We start from the raw sequence: 19,895 nt of genomic DNA, 5'->3' as shown, positions 1-19,895 counted from the left end.
TTGTATTTTAAAATATTTTTTATTTAAAAATATATTGAAGTAATATTTTATTTTATTTTATTTTATTTTTAAAATTTATTTTTGATATTAATGTATTAAAATATTTAAAAAATATTTAAAAAAATTAATTCTTTTAAAAATAAAAACTTAAGAAAAGAAGCAGCATCACTTTATTACATTAATTACTTTTGTTCTATAATTACATCATTACGTTGTAGCTAACTTTTTCAGAAAACAAATAGCTTTAAACTTTTTAAAATATTCAAAAAAGAAAAGGAAAATACTTCACTTTATTACATTAATCACTTGAGTTTTATTTTGAGGTTTCTTCTGTGTTTTTAACAATCTCTTGTTTCGTTTGCTAGCTTGAGCTTCCACAAGATTTTCTTCTATTTGTTGATCTAACACTCTTGGTCTCTCACTTGATCGATCTTTACTTTCAATGGACAATGAAAATCCTAGAGAGGGAAAGTTTTTAGAGAGAGAGAGCAAAAGCAAAAGAAAGCAAAGTGAGTGACTTGACACAGAATTTTCGTGTTGAATTTTGAATTAAAGATTCAAACTTTGAAAAAATTTCAATCTTTTGAGTGGTAAAGGTTTAGTTGGTCGTCTTTGATTTGTGTGTATTTGATATGGGTGGGTGTTTTCCTTGTTTTGGGTCATCAAACAAGGAGGGTAGTAGTGGTGTTGGTCTTGTTAAAGAATTGAACAACAAGGATTCACTTAAAGAAGGTTCAGCTGGTCAGTCTCACCATGTTGGCAGAGTTAGTTCAGGTAACAAAATTTGATTTTTTTGTTAATTTTGGTGGATGAGTTTTGTTTTTGTATTCTTTTTTAAAGATCATTTGATGGTTTTGTTGTGTTGAATCATGCTTTTTTTAGTTTCATTTAGAGGTTTTTGGTGATGGTTTGCTGGTAGAATTGGGTAATGCTTTGATCTGTTTCATTAATGAGTGGCTTGATAAATTGGGTTTTTTCTCTTTTAGTTTTGCAGTTTTTTTATTGGATTGCTAGCTTCTTGTTTGCGCTGATTAATTTTTGTTCTAACGGTGTAGTGCCAAGCGTTTATTTTGGTGATCTACTCTTGTTTTTAGTAACTCGATTTGTGTTGTTTCTTATAATTATGTTTTGCTTTATGTCTTAAATCATCATTATTAGGATGAAATAGGATGGTAGTAATTGCCTTTCAAACTGAAATCTTCTATTTCCCTAGCAGATTGGGAATGAGAAACCGAAAACTTCTGAGGTGATCTGTGTTTCTATGTCCTCAGTGTTTCTATGAAGAATGTAAAATTAGTGATGTGTTAGGCTTAAATTAATGTTGTCTTCGAAATATGAGATGAGATTGTTGTCATTTCTGTTTGGACAAAGACTAGTTTCAGAATACTCACCCATAAGAAAAGCCCAACATCTCGTTTGCTGTTCTAGCTTTATATGTAGTATTGTTTTGGGAAGTTCATCTAATTGTAAAGTGCTCAGAGTCACATAAAAAGTATAGAGCAGCATAAAGATATGCTGTTCCATATTTTATCTATTTATTTATATATATCTTTATCCTCTCGACTGCTGAATCGTGCTCCATAATTTAGCTTGCTTGAAGTTCTGCCTGTAGCAATTCATCTGTCTGTTTTCTGATTCACATATTCATGCAGACAAATCAAAATCTCGGAGTGGTTCTGATCCTAAGAAGGAACAATCAATTCCCAAAGATGGACCAACAGCTAACATTGCAGCACAGATATTTACATTCCGAGAATTAGCTGCTGCCACAAAGAACTTTAGACCAGAGTGCTTGTTAGGTGAAGGGGGTTTTGGGCGTGTTTACAAAGGTCGCATTGAGAGCACTGGCCAGGTAAGTTGTGGTTTGTTGAAATGGATGAACATATTATCATGCATGTATACATTCTGTAGTGTTTGTTTTACATTATGTGCACTATCTGTTAGACTTCGTGACTTTTGATATTAAGCTTCAAATTCTGTGATCTTTTACCTTTTTAGCCTTTTGCTCTGAAATGTAATTTCAAAGAATGTTGTGCTGATCTCCTTTGATGATATTTGGTTGGTTGGAAATTGCATTTGCAGGTAGTTGCTGTGAAACAGCTTGACCGAAATGGCCTTCAAGGAAATAGAGAATTTCTGGTGGAGGTTCTCATGCTCAGCCTCTTACACCATCCAAACCTTGTCAACTTGATTGGCTACTGTGCTGATGGGGACCAACGCCTCCTTGTTTATGAGTTTATGCCATTGGGATCATTGGAGGATCATTTACATGGTTAGATTCTTTGCCTTATTTGCTTTAATACATTACATTCATACAACCTCATTGCTTGTGGTTAAATTGTTCTGTCACATCACCTGGTAGAAAAATGAGATCCCCTATGGCTGACCACTTGTCTTTTCAACGTGCATTTACTTTAACTCTTTCTCTGGACAGACTGCTCTATCGCCCATTCATGAGATCAGGGATGAATCACTGGTTTATGCACTACATACTGTTAAAAATATGTATTTCAGGACATATGTGGATATCATACCTCTTTATGTATTTGGTGATCTGCATGAGTTTTTCTTCCTAGGAGAGTGAGAGAGTTGACTAAGAATGGACAGAAAACACGGGTATCTAGCCCTGGTCTTATCCTTTTGCTGAATTATTCTCAGAATAAAAAGCTTAGGAAAGTTTTAGGAGTCATCAAATCTATGTATAGATCAGCAAAAGGAAGTGAGGGAATTGACTGGCCAACTTGTTTCTTTGAAACATTTTGTCAGTATTTAGGGGGTAGTTTTAAGGGGGGGGAAAACACTCTGCGTTTTGTGGAATTGAATTTGGAACCGACCACAATTGATGTTATAAGCAAAAGCATCATTGTCATTGGTGTGAGGATATTGAGACGAATTATTAGAGTTATGGTATTTGGGATAATCTAAGAATGATTTGATGATGCTGTTAAAAATGTCTTAAAAAGAGAATGGGATTGGAGAGTTGGTGATACATATATGCTGCTATAGTGGCAGCTGCTGTTTGAATTTGATTTGATAATGTTAAGATCTTTCTTAACAAAACAATTTATTTTTGAAGAAATGCAGAAGGGAGAAATGAGAGGAGAAAGGTAGATGAAAGTTGATTGAAACTGGAAACTTTTATTGCTTGCCTCTCAAGTTTCTGTACAATTGTGCGTTTATACAAGTGATTCAATCTTTTCTTACTAACAACTAACTTGTAACTGATTACTACCAGTCTAACTAACAAACCAACTAACTTGCCACATAATCCTCTTGATCTTTGTTGCAGAATTAGTTGCAGTTACAGTTGCAACTTCCATTGCTACATTCTGCCCAAACTTCACTTTTGGCCTGTTGATCTTTGCTTCTGCTTCTTTGCTTGTTTCTAATGCCAAACTTACTTGCACTTGTAACAATACTCCCTCCCTATGAGATTCTTGACCTCAAGAATCAAGGCTGGATTCAAGAAATTGACTTGAAAGTTCTTAATCTTCCTGAGTTGCATTTTCTTTGAATAGTTTGGACCATTGAATAAGTCTCATAACCACAACTCTATTACCCTTCTTCATGACCTTTCTATCTAGAATGGCCACAGGATTAACTTCAACTCTTTTAAACTCATCCACTTTTGGTAATGAAGAAGAGACTACTGCATTGTTTCCCACCTTTTTCTTAAGCAAAGATACATGGAAAACTGGATGAATGGTAGATCCTTCTGTAGCTGCAACTTGTATGCTACTAACCCAATCCTTTGTATTATCTTATATGGACCATAAAAACCTGGGATTCAACTTGATGCCTTTTCTTAATGTCACACTTGTATGTCTATAAAGTTGAAGCTTGAGATACACTAAATCCCCAACCTTAAATTCTCTTTTTATCCTTCCCTTGTCTATATTTGTTTTATTCTATGCTCAGCTCTTTCCAACTGTGTTTGTAACAGTTGATCCATGTTAGCCGTTCTTTTAATTACCTCTTTTACTGCAACTACTATTGTGGTTTCTTGTGTAGCTATCTCTCTGCTTGGTGGAGGATATCCATGTAGAGCTTGAAAAAGACTCATATTGATGGAAGAATGGAAGCTAGTATTGTACCACAATTGAGCCAAAGACAACTAGTGATGCCACTTCTTTGGGTTGTGCATTGTCATACACCTCAAATAGTTCTCTTAACCCTTTCGGTTTGGCCATCAGTCTGTGGATGGTATGATGAACTCATCAGTAGCTTGACCCCCAATAGTTTAAACAACTCTTTCCAAAAGAGGCTAGTGAATACCTTATCCCTGTCTGTGACAGTAGTTGTTGGCAACCCATAGAATTTGTAGAAATGATCCTAGAAAAGTTTAGTTATCTCTTGAGCACTAAAAGGAGGTGTTACTGCTATGAAATGCTTATACTTGGTAAACATGTCAACTATTTGAATGTTGCATCTTTTTCTCCTGAATGTGGCAGTACTTCTATAAAATTCATGGTTATATTTCTCTAGGTTCCTTCTGAATGTTGCATCTTTTCCTCTTGAATGCAGCAGTACTTCTATAAAATCCATGGTTATTTTCTCCAGGTCAATGGTTGTGGTAATCCATGGTATGCTTACCCTTTCTATCTTGCGCATGCACACATCATATTCTTCCACAAACTTTTAGCTTTTTAACTAAAGTCTTCATTAAAGGCCAGTAGAACATTGCCTTGAGTCTTTTATAGGATTTTGTATCCAGCATGGCCCTCTACTCATCAATCATGTGCAACACTTGCCAATCTTTCTCTTAAATTTCTCTTTTTTCCAATGACTATTTTGTTCTTATATCTCAGCACCCCTTCAACAAAAGTGTAATCTAGCCAACTACTTGCATCCATCATTTTCTCAGCAATAATTATTGAGAATCATCCTTGTAAGTCTCACTTCTTTATACCATGCCGGCACCACTATTGTAATAGCTCCCATCCTCTTGGAATCAATGGTGTTTCATTTGGGCTATCCACATCACCAATTCTTCTAGATAGAGTATATGCTACAACATTCTCCTTGCCTCTCCTATCTGAATTTAATATCTTAGCCCTAACAACTTGGGTAAACTTTTATTTTTTATAGGAGTATGAAGCCTTTGTTGCAAAAGGTGCTTTAAACTTTCATGATTAGTTTTAATGATGAATTGATCATGCTGCAGGTAGTGTCTCCATTTTCTACTGCCATTAGTATAGCCATATACTCCACATAGATTGATAGTCTAAGATGTACTGGACTTAATGCCATTAGTGAGCTAGTGGCCTTTCTTGGCTCAAGATCGCACCAAAATCTTTTTTCACACGCATCAGTCTCTAGCACAATGGTGCAGTTGAAGTTTGTCAAGGCTAATACTTGAGCCTTGCATAAGGCATCTTTTAACTTGTCAAAAGCATCTTGTGCCTTTCTATTCCAATGAAGCTAAGTTAATGGCTTCAAATCCCCTTATAAATCTCCAGTAATATCCTGTCAATCCATGGAAACCGCTCAACTCTTTAACTGAATAAGGAATGGGCCAATTCTTCACTGCTTTTGTCTTTTCTTGGATTAGTGGGCACACCTTCTGTTGATATGATGTGCCCCAAGTACTCAACTTGTTGCTCACAAAACATTTTGATTTCTTTGCTAGCATTTGTTTTTCCCTCAATGTAACATTTTGATTTCTTTGCTAGCAAGTGTTTTTCCCTTAATGTTTCTAGTACTAACTTCAGGTGGTGGATATGTAGTTCTAGAGTAGAACTATATACCATAATGTCATCGAAAAATACCTGTACAAACTTTATTAAGAATGGTTTCAACACAGTGTTCATCAAGGCTTGAAATGTAACTGGAGCATTAGTCAAGCCAAAGAGCATAACTTTGAACTCATAGTGTCCATGATGAGTTATAAAAGTTGTTTTCTCATCATCTTCTTCATGCATTCTTATCCGATGATAATCAGACCTAAGATCCAACTTGAGAAGAATTGAGAACCATGTAATTCATTCATTAAGTAATCAATTAATGGAATGGAAAATTTAGTTTTGATAGTCAAATTATGTAGTTGCTTGCAGTCAACAAAAAACCTTCATGTGTTATCTTTCTTTTTTACCAGCAACACTGGAGAAGCAAAATGGACCGCAATTGTGTTGTATAATCTTATTTTGCAACATCTCTTTAACCAACCTCTATCTCTTTCTTATGCACAAATGAGCACTTATAAGGTCTGATATTGATTGGTTTGGCCCCAGGTATGAGAGGAATCATGTGATCAAATCCCCTAGCAGGTCGAAGGTGTTTAGGTTTTGCAAACACTGAGTCGTATTCTTCTGGCAATGTTTTCACTTTTGAGTTTTACATAGCCCAAGTAGGTTCTTCACATACCTTCATGGAAAAAAACATTATCCCATAAAGCCATACACTGCCTCTCTCAAGCTCTTATAGTCCTTTGCAGTTGTGATCATTTGTAATCCAGCTTCTTCTATAATTCCTTTCGATTCAGTCATCCTACCATCCTTTCTGAATGACAATTTCATTTTGATGAAGTCAAACGGAATTGTTGAGTAGATTCTCAATCAGTCTACTCCAAGCACTCTCAAATCTGTTTGCAACTTGTATCCTTGCATAAACCATATGAATTTTGGACTGTGAGTATTACATTTCTGTTGGCTACTGTTACAACAAGCATAATAGTATTCTTAATGGATGCCTTTTTTTTTTTAATAACATATGCTTCAGTGAAGGTGTACTGCCACTATCAATCGAAATGACAATGTCTCTTCCTTGACAACTGCCTTTGATCCTTTTAGTGTTATGTGCATAACTTTCAACCAATGCATTCAAAGATAGACCATATTCCTCAATCTTGCTTTCTTCACCCATATTGTATGAAGGAGCAGTTCTTGGAATGAATCTATTCTTCTTGGCCAAAGCATTATTAGACTCCTCTTGCCATTCAACTTGATCAAAAACCCACATCAGAATTGTTGGCTTGAGGATCTTGAGCATTGGTTTGATGTCATCCTTGATTCCACTTATAAAGTTGGAGATGTAATTTGATTCTAGTGGTGGTGGATTTAAAGCATTCATTAAAGATTTAAGTTCTTCAAATCTTTCCACATACTCCTTTACACCTTTGTCCTGCACTAACTTGTTAAATTCTTATCATCTTTTCCACTACCAAGCCTCATACAGATGGCTCTTGCAAATTCTTCCCAAATAGCCAAATCATTTCCTCTTAGGAAGAATTCTTCATACCATATCTCTGTCTTTCCTTCAAGGTATAAGGAAGTTATTTCCACCCACTTATTCACTGGTGTGAAGTGCATCTTGAAGAATTTCTTGCACTTTCTAATCCATCTTGGATTTTCTCTCCAAAAAGTAGGTGATTCCACTTTAGGTAATGCTACATTGTACCAACCCTATGGATATCATGGTTTCCCATAGTTTCCCCATGGTTGTAAGCTCTATGGTTAGGTATTATCCCATCTGAAGCTGAGTTATCTCTTCTTTCTCTGCTTCGTTATTCATGAATGACTTTAATGTGGTCATCATAGCTTCCATTTGCACGTTGTTCTGCTCAGCCCTTTTTGTTTGTTCCTGCCATTGCTTCTGGTTTGCAGCTATGGAATCTTGAAGTTCTTAATGAAGGCTTTGCATTTGTTCATCAAGTCTTTTTCTATGCTCTTCCAACGCCTTAATCTTGTTATTTTCCACCATAGTTCACTTCCAAAATACCTCAAGATTTCAGTATTCTATTAGTGGCCAAAGATCTTTGCTCTAATACCAATTTGTTGAGATCTTTCTTAACAAAACAATGTATTTTTTAGAAGAAATGCAGAAGGGAGAAACTAGAATAGAAAGATGGAAGAATGCAAATTGAAACTGGAAACTTTTATTGCTTGCCTCACAAGTTTCTGTACAATTATGCTTTTATACAAGTAATTCAATCCTTTCTAACTAACAACTAACATGTAACTGATGACTACCAGTCTAGCTAGCTAGCTAACTAATTAATTTTCCACGTAATCCTCTTGATCTTTGCTGCAGAATTAGTTGCAGTTACAGTTGCAACTTCCATTGCTGCATTCTGCCCAAACTTCACTTCTGGCCTGCTGATCTTTGCTTGTTTCCAATGCCAAACTTGCACTTCTAACACGTAAACACTAGCAGAATGATGCCTGATAAAAATAGTCAAATCTGGGATAGTATTTATAAAATGCCACCACCAGTGTCATTAGCATTTGAAGTGGTACTGTTTGTATGTTTGATATTGCTAGTATCAGTTGTAGTTGAATCTGGCATGCTAGTGGTATTTTTAAATTGCTTGAATTTTGCAATTGATACCTGGTATTTTTCCTCAATTCATATGAATACCCCTGCGAAATATTGATGACAATTTCATGTGTTGTGTTGTTTTTTATTTGTGGTGTAGTTATCTGATCAAGTAGCAATATATTATTTTAGTTTCTTCATGAGCTGCGTTCCAACAATGAAGGCATGCTTGCACTTTTGTTGATAGGAGTTGCTATATCATATCCATAATTTAATGATAGGGCGGTCTTTTAGAAGAATGCAAAGTGAAAAAAATAAATTCAAGTATAGGTTTTATCTTGGTAGTTCATGGCAAACATGATCAATCAAAAGTATTAGTAGATTATTGCATATACAACTAGACTCACTGCAAAGCTTTTGGCAATATTGCTTACAGTATGTGTGAGATTAAAGTTGGGTCTGCTTCACATAACTGCCATGCAGAACTTAGAACGATTAGTTGTCAAACCTGTGTCTAATCTTTTGATTAACTAGCATCAACCATCTGTTAAATGGTTGCTTATGAGTTCCTGTCTCAAATTTGTGTTAAGTTGCTGAATTCAATTCTTCAACTGAGAATGGCTTTGTATAAGTACTATCTTTCAATATGAAGAGAAAAGATCTTCTGTTTGTGCGTGGACTAATCTTAAATATCTAATTTCCCATAGACAGAAGTGCTTGGCCTGAGAGTTGTTGTTTCATGTGTTTTTGTTCATCCCTTTCAGTATGAAATGAGAGTAATCTCTAGGAGTCTGGCAATAACTAAGTCTACAGGGAGATGAATAAGATCCTTGAAACTAGGGCAAAGGAACCACTAATATTATTTGTTATAGCTGTCATGGCTATCAAAGAAACCCCTGTTGAGATGATCGTGGATGAATTACGGTAGTAAAACCAGCATCACAAATTAATGCTATTGTCGTCAAGGGTAGCACCAACTGACGTTGAGGAAATTGAACTGAGATGGTCCTACCCTGTGCAGGAAGAGTATAGAGTGCAGTGTGATTGGATTCGATTTAAATTGAGGCAGGACCACAAGAAAAGCCTATCATAATCTGGTAAGGGATAATTAGAGAAGAGATAACTGCTGAAGGTATAAGAAAATAGCTGCGGGTGAGCTGAATGGAAAAGGCAGGTTCTTGCAGCTCAAGAGTGTGAGATTAAGGCTGTTGATAGGTTTGGGTGGCAATCTGTTTAGCTCTAGGGCTATGTGGCATAATATCTAGCTTGCATTTGCAATTGAGTTTTTGAACCAAGGTTTGAACCAGAACTTAGTTTTAAGTGTCTTGAAATTCTGAAACTGTGATTTTAGAAACTTTACCAAATATCTGTTGGAGTTTCTAAACTTGTTTTTTTAACTCAAAACCAGCCTTTTGTAGCAATATCGAGGCCCTTGATTGACTATATCTGTTGATGCTTGGAGTTGTAACTTGTAAAACAAAGTACTGTTCTTGTTATATAACTTTTGGTGGTTGCTGACATTTCTTCATGACTTTAACATCAAAGATTCTTGATTTAGAATTACTCTAAAATGATGCATTTCAGTGATTGATTTTGATCCCCTTTATCTGCCTGTATGCATGTTTCAAGTTTGGATAAGAATAATATGGTTTCTGCAACCCACTCTTGTTAGCGTATTTAATGTTGTTTTCAGATCTTCCCCCGGGCAAAGAGCCTCTGGACTGGAACACAAGGATGAAGATTGCAGCTGGTGCGGCTAAGGGATTGGAATACTTGCATGATAAAGCAAACCCTCCTGTCATATACCGGGACTTAAAATCATCCAACATCCTTCTTGATGAGGGTTATCATCCCAAGTTGTCAGATTTCGGACTTGCAAAGCTAGGTCCTGTTGGTGACAAGACACATGTCTCAACACGTGTGATGGGGACATATGGTTATTGTGCTCCAGAGTATGCCATGACTGGCCAACTTACTTTAAAGTCTGATGTCTATAGTTTTGGGGTTGTCTTTCTTGAACTTATCACAGGGCGCAAGGCAATTGATAACACCCGGGATCCTGGAGAGCATAATCTAGTTGCATGGGTAAGTGTTTCTTCCTTTCATTCATCAGCAAACTTTTTAATGCTTCATATCACTGCATCATGGAAATTTACGTCCTTTTTATTTTGTACACTGAATTAACATGAAAAGAAATTTATGTTCCCTCTGTTTTTTTCTTGGGACCTGGGGCTTTTAGGCAAGACCACTTTTCAAGGATCGTAGGAAATTCCCTAAAATGGCTGATCCACTGCTTCAAGGCCGTTATCCAATGCGAGGACTGTATCAAGCTCTTGCGGTTGCAGCTATGTGTTTGCAAGAGCAGGCTGCTACAAGGCCTCTAATAGGCGATGTTGTGACTGCTCTCACATATTTAGCTTCCCAAACCTATGACCCAAATGCTGTCAATCAAAGTAACAGAGTCGGACCATCTACACCTAGGAACAGAGATGATCGGAGGGGAATGGCTGATGGGCTGGATAGCCCAGACGAGCATGGACGTGGTGGGCGAAATGGTTCCCCTTCCACTTACAAAAACTCACCTGATTATAGGAAACGGGACCATGTTAGGGAATTCAGCACTGGTGCAGAATTAGGAAGGAGTGAAACAGGTGGATCTGGCAGAAAATGGGGTTTGGATGACTCAGACCAACAGGATTCTCAGAGAGATAGTCCTGTGAGTACCAGCAGAGCAAGGGAAACTCCAAGAAATCGTGATTTAGATAGAGAACGAGCGGTTGCAGAAGCAAAAGTATGGGGTGAAAATTGGAGAGAGAAAAGGCGGGCGAATGCGATGGGTAGTTTTGATGGTACAAACGAGTGATGGCACCACAAGGGCATTGTGAAGGGGTTATGGTCTTTTAGGCACAGCGTATGTTACATGCTTCTGAGGGTCATCATGACGAAAGAGGTTGCACATACATCATCCTTCATTGTCTTGGTTTCAATTTCCCACCAGGGTTAAGACTTCTTGTATCGAACTTTGACTGTTGTTTGTCCTGTATCATTCTTGTAGCTGAGTAGGAAAATGAATTCTTCAATTATATGGTTGAGGGAAGGACACAGTTAAAGAAGAGTTCAGGGGAAGGGGTAGTGTTCAATTTCATGTGATTTAAGGGTTACCCCACTTGCAGAATGATGTGTGCAACATGTCATTCTATGTATTTAGGGGTTCTGAAGTTCATATTCCATGGAAATCTGGGAAAGATTAGCTAATTTCTGCCCCCATGTATTTCTGTTTTATGTGGGGTGGTTTAGTGGGTTTGGTTTGGGTGCCTCATTGGTGTCACAGCTTGTGCTCAATAGTCTTGTATATGGATTTCTTTGAGTCAGTCGTGTTTCGGCTTATACAGAAAAAGTTTTCATGATATTGTTCTCCATGTATAATCTTATCACTCTGTAACGAACACCTTGCTTCTCTTCTCTCTCTCTCTCTCTCTCTCTCTGCCTCTACTTGCTTGTTGGGTCATGTTGTAGGATGTTTCAGGCTCGAGAATGATTTGCAAGTGTTAATTTCCAAGCCAATCTTTCCAATGAGTCACTAATGCTTACTATTGTTGGATTGTTTGAATTGTCATCTCTGTAGCCTCGTATGGGGATGGATTGTTTATTCTAACACTCGTTTTCAGTAGAAGATCTTGCTTAAATATCAACTCTTTGTGACCTAGTCTCCATTACAATGCTGCTTCTGCCAGGGCGTAAATAATTTCTTACACGTTTTTTCCTTGAGAAAGAGCTATCAGATAGTGGTCTGTGTAGAACGAAGCCGTAGTCAAAAGTAAATTTTCAGACCACATTTTAATTGGGCAGTTGGAGTCCGCGAAGTCCTGCCCATTGAAGTAGTTCTGTATAATGAAACCTGTCTTTTCTGTTAGAGATGACACTGCTTTTAAACCTTTTCAATTAGAGATTACAATGGATATCTACAAGGTTTCTACTGTAATAATACTCTATTTATGTTTTTTTATGTGGACAGTATAAATCTAAAAATCTAAAAACTCAATTAAATTAATTTTTTTAAAAAAAATTAAATTGAAGCCTTGTGATTGAATTTAACTCAGAGATGACTTGTAAAAGACACTAAGATTATAAAAGCTGAACCCTCACTCAACATTTACGAAGAAACTCGAACAAGTATAGGAGGAACCATGAAGTTTGGTTAATTATTTGATGAGTCGGAGTAGTTTAATGAAGAATCAAAACAAGAAAATCCACACACCATACATACAATATACAGCAATAATGTATTCCAACTTAAAAAATATTGTCTTATAAAATAACATTTATACATGAAATAAAATAAAACAATAATTGATATAATGACTAACATCAACCTAAATTAAAATAAAACCTAAAGTATTTCAAATAAGGTCCAAAACATGACAAATAATAAAAATAATAATTCTAAAAAATAATGTCAAGTTTCTACACGCTAAGAATAAAAAAAAAGTAATTGTTGAATGAAATCTTTGATTGAAAAGGATCCTTGGCCGAAATATTTATAGTGTTGCAATAAGGAAAACTCTTGAAGTTAATTAATCATTAGCCTCTTATGTTTTCACACATAATAAGAAATTCTTTTATAATTTAAAATTTATAAAACACATGGAAACAAATAATTTTATAGTTGTTGAGTGCACCCTTTATGTATAGAATATGATGTCGAAATTAATTAAACTCGTAAAATAGATGGATCAGATCCTTCTTATACATAGATTAAATTGACTAAAGTCTGATAATTAATTTTTTATTTTTTTAAATAAATTTTTTTATTTTTTTATATGCTGATATATTTTTTAAAATAATATTATTTTAATTTATTTTTAAATAAAAAATACATTAAAAAAACAACTGTAATACACTTCTAAGTATAAATACACTTTTAAGTATACATTAGAAGTTCTAACACCGTATATACAGAAAACACAATGGTATCCAATCTTACCCGTCCGATACCTAACTCCAAATCTCTATAAATAAGCCTTGACTCCCCTTTAATTCAAACTTTACAAGAAAAAAATTGAGTCACAGAGGGAGCGAGATTCGTAGAAAGAATCGAAGGTGTGTTTTTTTGACTTGTTCTTCGTTCTTTTGTTCGTAATTAGGGTTTTTTCTTCGATCATTAGGGTTACTAGTTGTTTGAAATTGAAGCCTGCTTTGGGGGGTTTTGGGTTTATAATTTGGGGGTTTCTTGATTCCTTGTTTGAAATTCTTCAAATCCATATAAATATGGGCCGATTCATCTAAGATGCTCCAGATAAATGATTTGTTTTAAATGAAACTCTTCCATTATTATTATATTATATATTATATTATTAAATTATTAAGTAATACTCTAAAAGGCCGGGAAAGCACTGTAGCTTTCCCCGCCGTTTACACTTTCTCCATTATTAATATATTATATTATTATAATTATTATATTATAATTATAATTATTATATTATATTATATTATATTATAACATATACTAAACCTTTCACTTTCCCCATTATTAATATATTATATTATTATAATTATTATATTATAATTATAATTATTATATTATATTATAACATTTTTTTAATTTTTTTGTTTTTTTTTCTTTTAATAACTTTTTTGTTTTAATAATTTTTTTGTTTGATTTAGTTTGTTAATGTTAATTTTTTTATTTAGTTATCAGACTTTCATGACACGGATCTCGAGTTTGACGGGTTAATGTGATTTGACGAATTAATCTGAATTTTTTTTCTTTTTAATTAATTTTTTCCGTTTAGTTTAGTTTGTTAATGTTAAATTTCTTTCTATTTAATTATCAGACTTTCATGACACGTGTCACGGGCTTGACGGGTTAACTTCGTTTGACGAATTAACATTAATTAATGTTAAATTAATTAATGTTAATTAATTTTCTTTCTATTTAATTCTGAGTAAACCCGTCAATTCTGAGTAAACCCGTCAATTTTTTTTTCTATTTAGTTATCAAACTTTCATAACGCGAATTGTAGGGAACGACTGGTGTGGGCTTAAATTAACAATGGTTTTGATATTAGAGGCTTCTATTTCATCATTAATTTTTTTTTTTCGTTTTATGCTTTTCACTGTGGATTGCACAGAGCAGTCCACGATTAATACCTTTTTTTTAATTAATTTTTTTTATTTAGTTTATTGATATTAAATTTTTTTCTATTTAGTTATCAGACTTTCATGACATTGATCTTAGGTTTGACGGGTTAAGCTAATTAATTTAGATTTTCTTTTTCTTTTTCTTCATTTGTTTTTTTCTTCTTATAAGTTTTTTTCCTTTTATTTTTTCTTTTTAATTAATATTTTTTTATTTAATTTAGTTCATTAATATTAATTTTTTTTCTATTTAATTATCGGCTGATGCCTTTAGTTTTTCTTTTTTTTTCTTCTTTTTTTTTTGCCGTTTTTATGCCTTTGACTGTGGACTGCACTGTGCAGTCCACAGTGAAAAGGTTAATGCCTTTTGTTTGTTTTTGTTTTTGTTTTTTTTAATTAATTTTTTTCATTTAATTTAGTTTGTTAATGTTCAATTTTTTTCTATTTAGTTATCAAATTTTCATGACACAGATCCCGGGTTTGACGGGTTAACCCAATTAATTCTGGGTAACCCATCAATTTTTTTTTCTATTTAGTTATCAAACTTTCATGATAAAAATTCAAGGTTTAACGGGTTAACTTGCTTTGAATGATTGACCCAGTTAATTTGGATATTTTTCTTTTTCTTCGTTAGTTTTTTTCTTTATGTTGGTTTTTTTTCTTTGTTTTTTTCTTTTTAATTAATCTATTTAATTATCATATTTTTATGATACGACCTTGCAACCAGACCCATATTCAAGGCTATTGTGTCTGGTATTGTAGTCAGACCCACTTAAACTTGGATCATGCAAGTTTAATGTTATTATTAATATTATAAATATTACTCTTAGGTCAGATGTTGTAGCCAAACCCAAGACTATTGGTTATAGCTTTATAGAAATACCTAATATTTTTAAATCTTAGCTTTTTTTGATATTTTTTATGCAAAAAAAATAAACTTGCGGCATCGCTCGGGTCATGTAACTAGTAACATACTCTAAAAGGCATGGGAAAGCATTGTAGCTTCCCCACGCCTTTTATTTTCATTCACTTATATATTATAATAATAATAATATAATAATAATAATAATATATTATAATTATAAACTGCACATTTTTATTTTTATTTTTATTGTTCTTTTTCCTTTCTTTTTATGCCTTTATGGCTTCTTTTTTTTGCTTTTTTCTTTGTGTTTTTTTCTTTTAATGAATTTTTTTTGTTTAATTTTGTTTGTTAATGTTAAATTTTATTTTATTTAGTTATCAGACTTTCATGACATGGATCCCGAGTTTGACAGGTTAACCTGGTTTGACGAGTTAACCCGAAATTTTTTCTCTCTTTTTAATTAATTTTTTTGTTTAGTTTAGTTTCTTAATGTTAAATTTCTTTCTATTTAATTATCAGACTTTCATGACACGTCTCCCGGGCTTGACAGGTTAACCCAGTTAATTCTAGGTTAACCCGTAAATTTTTTTTCTATTTAGTTATCAAACTTTCATGACGCGAATCTCAGGTTTGACGAGTTAACCTGGTTTGAAGGGTTAACCCAGTTAATTCAGATTTTTTTTTTCTTTTTCTTCATTAGTTTTTTTTTCCTGTTGGTTTTTTTTCTTTGTTTTTTTCTTTTTAATTAATCTATTTAATTATCACACTTTTATGACACGACCTTGCAGCCACACCCACATCCAAGGCTCTTTGGTCCGCTGTTGCAACTAGACTCAATTAAACTTGAGTCATGTAAGTTTAATATTATTATAAATATTACTATTGGGTCAAGCGTTGCAGCTAGACCAAAGACTCTTGGGTATATCTTTGCTAAAAGACCTAACACTCTTAGATCTTAGCATTTTTTGATGTTTTTTATGCAAGGAAAAAAAATAACCCTTGGCATATGCCTTTGTTTTTTTTTTTCATTTCCTTTTTAAGCCTTTTACTGTGGACTGCACAGTGCAGTCCACAGTGAAAAAGCTGACGTCTTTAGTTTTTTTTTTGTCTTTTTGTCTTTTTTTTTAATTATTTTTTTAATTTAGTTTTTTAATATCAAATTTTTTATGTTTAATTATCAGACTTTCATGACATGAATCTCAGGTTTGACGGGTTAACCCAGTTGATTCAGATTTTTTTTTCTTTTTCTTCATTAGTTTTTTTCTTCCTGTAGCTCTTTTTTCTCTTTGCTTTGTCCTTTTTAATTAATCTTTTTTTTACTTATATAATAATAATAATAATAATAATAATAATTATTATTATTATTATTATTATTATTATTATAACATATACTAAAAGTGCTCAGTGTTTCACTGTGCACTGCACAGTGAAACGCTGAGCTGTCTTTTTTTTTGTTTTTAATTTTTTTTGTTTTTTTTATATTTTTATTTAAATCTTTTTCTATTTAGCTATCACACTTTCATGACACGAATCCTAGATGTGACGGGTTAACCTGATTTGGTGGGTTAACCCAGTTGATTCAGGTTGTTTTTCTTTTTCCTCATTATTTTTGTTCTTCCGATTTCATCTTTTTATATTGTATGCAGTCCACCGTGAAAAGACTTCGGCCTTTGTTTTTATTTTTTTTTGTTTTTTTTTATGCCTTTCACGGTGGACTGCACAGTGCAGTCCACGGTGAAAAAGTTAATGCCTTCTTTTTTTCTTTTTAATTAATTTTTTTATTTAGTTTGTTAATATTAAATTTTTTTCTATTTAGTTATCAGACTTTCATGATGCGAATCCCAGGTTTGACGGGTTAACCCAGTTAATTCAGATTTTTTTGCTTTTTCTTCATTAGTTTTTTTTCTTCCTTTTGGTTTTTTTTTTGCTTGTTTTTTTCTTTTTCATTAATCTATTTAATTATCACACTTTTATGACACGACCTTACAGCCAGACCCACATTCAGGGCTATTAGGTCTGGTGTTGCAGTCAAACTCACTTAAACTTAGGTCATGCAAGTTTAATGTTATTATTAATATTATAAATATTATTTTTGGATCAGGCGTTGCAGTCAAACCCAAAACTCTTGGATATAGCTTTACAGAAAAACCTAACATTTTAGATCTTAATTTTTTTATATTTTTTATACAAAAATAATAGACCCGCGGCATCGCGCGGGTAATGTAACTAGTAACACATTCTAAAAGGCGTGGAGAAAGCACTGTAGCTTCCGCACGCCTTTTATTTTCATTCACTTATATATTATAATAATATAATTATAATTATTATTATTATTATTATTATTATTATTATTATTATTATAAACTGCTCATTTTGTTTTCTTTTTATTTTTTTTCGTTCTTTTTCCCTTTTTTTTATGCCTTTATGGCTTCTTTTTTTTTGCTTTTTTCTTTGTGTTTTTTTCTTTTAATGAATTTTTTTTTAATTTAGTTTGTTAATATTAAATTTTATTTTATTTAGTTATCAGACTTTCATGACACGGATCTTGTACTCTAAAAGGAGTGGGGAAAGCACTGTAGCTTCCCCACGCCTTTTATTTTCATTCACTTATATATTATAATAATAATATAATAATAATATTATAAAAATAATAATAATTATATTATTATATTATAATTATAAACTGCTCATTTTTTTGTTTTTATTTTTTTTCATTCTTTTTTTTATGCTTTTCTGCTTTTTTTTTGCTTTTGTCTTTGTGTTTTTTTCTTTTAATGAATTTTTTTTGTTTAATTTAGTTTGTTAATGTTAAATTTTATTTTATTTAGTTATCAGACTTTCATGACACAGATCCCGAGTTTGACGGGTTAACCTGGTTTGACGAGTTAACCCGAAATTTTTTTTTCCTTTTTTTAATTAATTTTTTTGTTTAGTTTAGTTTCTTAATGTTAAATTTCTTTCTATTTAATTATCAGACTTTCATGACACGTCTCCCGGGTTTGACAGGTTAACCCAGTTAATTCTGGGTTAACCCGTCAATTTTTTTTTTCTATTTAGTTATCAAACTTTCATGACACGAATCTCAGGTTTGACGAATTAACCTGGTTTGAAGGGTTAACCCCAGTTAATTCAGATATTTTTTTTTCTTCATTAGTTTTTTCTTCCTATTGGTTTTTTTTCTTTGTTTTTTTCTTTTCAATTAATCTATTTAATTATCACACTTTTATGACAGGACCTTACAGCCAAACCCACATCCAAGGCTCTTGGGTCCGCTGTTGCAACCAGACTCAATTAAACTTGAGTCATGTAAGTTTAATATTATTATTAATATTATAAATATTACTCTTGGGTCAAGTGTTGCAGCTAGACCAAAGACTCTTGGATATATCTTTGCTGAAAGACCTAACACTCTTAGATCTTAGCATTTTTTGATGTCTTTTATGCAAGGAAAAAAAATAACTCGTGACGTATGCCTTTGTTTTTTTGTTCTTTTTCTTTTTAAGCCTTTTACTATGGACTGCACAGTGCAGTCCATAGTGAAAAAGTTGATGCCTTTAGTTTTTTTTTGTCTTTTTGCCTTCTTTTTTTTAATTATTTTTTTAATTCAGTTTTTTAATATTAAATTTTTTCTGTTTAATTATCAGACTTTCATGATATGAATCCCAGGTTTGACGGGTTAACTTAGTTGATTCAGTTTTTTTTTCTTTTTCTTCATTAGTTTTTTTCTTCCTGTAAGTTTTTTTTCTTTTTGCTTTGTCCTTTTTAATTAATCTTTTTTTACTTTATAATTATTATAATAATTATTATTATTATTACATATACTAAAAGTGCTCAGTGTTTCACTATGCACTGCATAGTGAAACTCTGAGCTGTCTTTTTTTTTATTATTTTTTTTTATTTTTTTCCTGTTTTTATTTAAATCTTTTTCTATTTTGCTATCACACTTTCATGACACGAATCTCAGGTGTGGCGGGTTAACTTGATTGGTGGGTTAACCCAGTTGATTTATATTGTTTTTCTTTTTCCTTATTATTTTTGTTCTTTCGATTTCATCTTTTTATATTGTATGCAGTTCACGGTGAAAAGGCTGATGCCTTTATTTTTATTTATTTTTGCCTTTTCTTTTCTTTTTATGCCTTTCACGGTGGACTGCATAGTGCAGTCCACGGTGAAAAAGTTGATGCCTTCTTTGTTTTTTTTAATTAATTTTTTTATTTAGTTTGTTAATATTAATTTTTTTTTCTATTTAGTTATCAGACTTTCATGACACGGATCTCAGGTTTGACGGATTAACCCAGTTAATTCAGATTTTTTTTTTCATTAGTTTTTTTCTTCATGTTGGTTTTTTTTCTTTGTTTTTTTCTTTTTAATTATCACACTTTTATGACACGACCTTGCAGCCAGACCCACATCCAAGACTATTGGGTCTGGTATTGCAACTAGACCCATTTAAACTTGGGTCATGCAAGTTTAATGTTATTATTAATATTATAAATATCACTCTTAGGTCAGGCGTTGCAACCAAACCCGAGACTCTTGGGTATAGTTTTGCAAAAAAAACCTAACACATTTAGATTTTAGCATTTTTTAATATTTTTTATGCAAAAAAATTGACCCGCGGCATCGCGCGGGTCATATA

At 32.9% G+C, this 19,895-nt stretch overlaps 1 protein-coding gene across 1 annotated transcript; it reads left to right on the top strand.

Moving 5' to 3' along the window:
- The first annotated feature begins 262 nt into the window (after positions 1 to 262).
- Positions 263 to 11,660, top strand: LOC7475382 (serine/threonine-protein kinase PBL27). The gene is made up of 5 exons (XM_002314431.4): positions 263 to 774; positions 1,653 to 1,852; positions 2,083 to 2,272; positions 9,947 to 10,338; positions 10,493 to 11,660. Exons 1-5 carry the CDS (start codon positions 633 to 635, stop codon positions 11,114 to 11,116), a joined length of 1,548 nt encoding a protein of 515 aa, XP_002314467.3. The 5' UTR covers positions 263 to 632; the 3' UTR covers positions 11,117 to 11,660.
- The last annotated feature ends 8,235 nt before the right edge of the window (positions 11,661 to 19,895 follow it).

Source organism: Populus trichocarpa, chromosome 10, assembly GCF_000002775.5.
Source record: "Populus trichocarpa isolate Nisqually-1 chromosome 10, P.trichocarpa_v4.1, whole genome shotgun sequence".
NCBI lineage: Eukaryota > Viridiplantae > Streptophyta > Magnoliopsida > Malpighiales > Salicaceae > Populus > Populus trichocarpa.
This window is presented reverse-complemented; position numbering and strand designations above follow the sequence as displayed.

Excerpts from the sequence above, each read along its gene's own strand:
- LOC7475382 (XM_002314431.4), top strand. The coding sequence starts at position 633 with ATGGGTGGGTGTTTTCCTTGTTTTGGGTCATCAAACAAGGAGGGTAGT. Across the intron at positions 1,853-2,082 it reads GCATTGAGAGCACTGGCCAG|GTAGTTGCTGTGAAACAGCT; the intron begins GTAAGTTGTGGT and ends TTGCATTTGCAG. Across the intron at positions 2,273-9,946 it reads ATTGGAGGATCATTTACATG|ATCTTCCCCCGGGCAAAGAG; the intron begins GTTAGATTCTTT and ends TGTTGTTTTCAG.